The 2468-nt window shown below is 51.8% G+C and overlaps 1 protein-coding gene across 1 annotated transcript in view; it reads left to right on the top strand.

The window, feature by feature from the left end:
* The window catches only part of RUNX3 (RUNX family transcription factor 3), a 64932-nt gene that overhangs the window by 36331 nt on the left and 26133 nt on the right, over nucleotides 1-2468 (top strand). The window contains exon 4 of the mRNA XM_017534594.2: nucleotides 671-827. Coding sequence (XP_017390083.2) covers nucleotides 671-827 — 157 coding nt within the window. The remainder of the gene's footprint in view (nucleotides 1-670; nucleotides 828-2468) is intronic.

Raw genomic sequence — 2468 nt, 5'->3', positions numbered from 1 at the left:
CTCACCCTGTCGCCAGGCTGGAGTGCAGTGGCACAATCTCGGCTCACTGCAACCTCTGCCTCCCGGGTTCAAGCAATTCTCTTGCCTCAGCCTCTGGAGTAGCTGGGACTTACAGGCGCACGCCACCATGCCCAGCTAATTTTTGTATTTTTAGTGGAGACGGAGTTTCACCATGTTGGCCAGGATGGTCTTCATCTCTTGACCTCGTGATCCGCCCACCTCGGCCTCCCAAAGTGCTGGGATTACAGGCTTGAGCCGCCGTTCCCGGCCATATCGTTGATATTGTTTTTTACTTGGAGACTTCGTTGCTAGGGGCATGTTGATTCCTCTTTCGCTGCAGCTGAAGACAACAGGGGAACTGCTCCCCACATCATAGTGACTGAGCTGATTCACAGATCCGGCTTAGACTTCGCTGAAATTTCTTGGGACACAGTTTAAGCAGTTGATCTGGGATTTTGGTGTGGAAGCTCGAGATTCCATCTTTTTGTTTTCGTGATATTTGGGGGAAGGTCCTTTTTGTTTTTAAGCCGTTTCTCCACCCTGCATTGGAGAAATACGCAGTGCGCCTGGGACCTAGGGGAGCTGCCTGGCCCAGCCCATCCCCTCCTTTCCCTTGCCTCCCACTTCCTTTCTAAGCTGTCCCCCTGCATCCCCTGCCCTGTGTCCTCAGGTGGTGGCACTGGGGGATGTGCCAGATGGCACGGTGGTGACTGTGATGGCAGGCAATGATGAGAACTACTCTGCGGAGCTACGCAACGCCTCGGCCGTCATGAAGAACCAGGTGGCCAGGTTCAATGACCTTCGCTTTGTGGGACGCAGTGGGCGAGGTAAGCGGGAGGGAGGCCTTGCCAGTTCAGCATTGGCAAGGGCAGGGACAGCGGGGAAGGAGGTTGAAAGAGGGGCCTTGGAATCCCGAAAAACAGGTCTCCAGACACAGCTTTGTCTAAAACAGTGATCTGTAATCCCGTAGAATGTTACAGATCCCTTTGAGGAGGTGAGGAAAGTTATAGTCTCTTGCCAAAAAAAGACAATGTTCCCCCAGTTTCTAGGGTTTACCAACTCCCGAACCCTTTCATGCCACCCCTCTTTAAACACCCCTGATCTCACAAAAGATGCTGGCAGGAGATTGTGGATTCACAAGCTCAAAAAGGGAGCTTAAAGGTCTTTCTGCAAGGGGGTTGCCAGATGAGTCCCTGGTCTGCAGGGCCCAAGCACCCCAGCCACTCTCTCTGTAGGGGGCAGAATCTCACCCATACTCGAAGGCTCTGTCTCCCCAGCTGTGGTCTCCCAGGTGCCGTTTCCCAGCGCCTTTGAGCCCTAGGTGGTCTGGAATGGAAGCTAATGCAGCGAATGTTAGAAAACAGCTCGAAGGCTGCCATCTCCTACCCGAGAGTCCAGACTGGTGTGCCATCCTGTCTGTCTGATCGACCTTGGGTAGTAGAAGGAAGGTCGGACAGGGGTGGGGGCTGTTGAATGGGAGGCTTCTGGGACCTGAAACCCATCATCACTTAACTCCTGGAAAAGTTAAATGGGAAAGTCCTAGAAACCCTGCCCCCCGTGAAATGGAGGCCTGAGGGTCCGCTGCCCCTTTAAGATCAGCCTGCCTGCGAGAAGTGGCTGAAGTGGGAGTTGCCCTTCCCAAGCACCAGGCCCACCTCTAGCTTTGTTAAGAAGTAAGCTGGTTTCCCTCTGCTCCCCAACTCCAGGCTGAAGCGGCTGAAGCAGAACCGTGCTTTTCATCACCAATAAACAGGACCTTCTCAAGGTTCTAGTTCCCTCTGAGCTGCCAGCCCCACTCAGAAACGGGCATCTGGGCACCATTTTCTCCCTCTCCTGCCTTTCAATGTATACATCCAAATGTCAACCATATTTTGACTTTTCAGCATTAATTAAAACCAGGACATTATTTGCATGTAATAACTGTTTACTTGTTACTTTTTATGAAACTGAAATAGTTTACATTCTTTCAAACATTTCCTGTTCCTGTTGGCTCCCTTCCCCACGCACAGATTTCTTTCAAACGGTGCCCTTAACTGGTTGCAGGTTGGTGGATGGAAAATGTTTGCTTTTATGAATTAAGCTTTCATTGCTGCTCCTAATTAGTCTTCAAGTCCCTTTTGTCATCCCCAATCTCTCAAACCCTTTGCAACTTAATCCCAGCCCTGACAGGAGAGTCACTGGTCCCTGCTTGGTGGCAGGCAAGGATGACTGCTGACTGCATGGCGGTGGCTGGGTCTGCTAGCTCAGGTGTGTGTTGAGGGCACTATAGCTGCTGTCTGTTGTGAGGCGGGCAGAAGGTGCTGTGGATCTGGGAGCCCAGCAAGGCATCAGGAACTTGATTCCCCCTTTCCACTCACTCTCCTGGGAGGTGAGATAAAGAAAGAGAAGAGGCGACGATTTTCTGAGTTACCGAGACCTTGCCTGGCCGTTCTGCACACTGAGAATGATTTTTTGTGCGTGTGGTTTTC

This window comes from Cebus imitator, unplaced genomic scaffold, assembly GCF_001604975.1.
Source record: "Cebus imitator isolate Cc_AM_T3 unplaced genomic scaffold, Cebus_imitator-1.0 Scaffold87, whole genome shotgun sequence".
Lineage (NCBI taxonomy): Eukaryota > Metazoa > Chordata > Mammalia > Primates > Cebidae > Cebus > Cebus imitator.
This window is presented reverse-complemented; position numbering and strand designations above follow the sequence as displayed.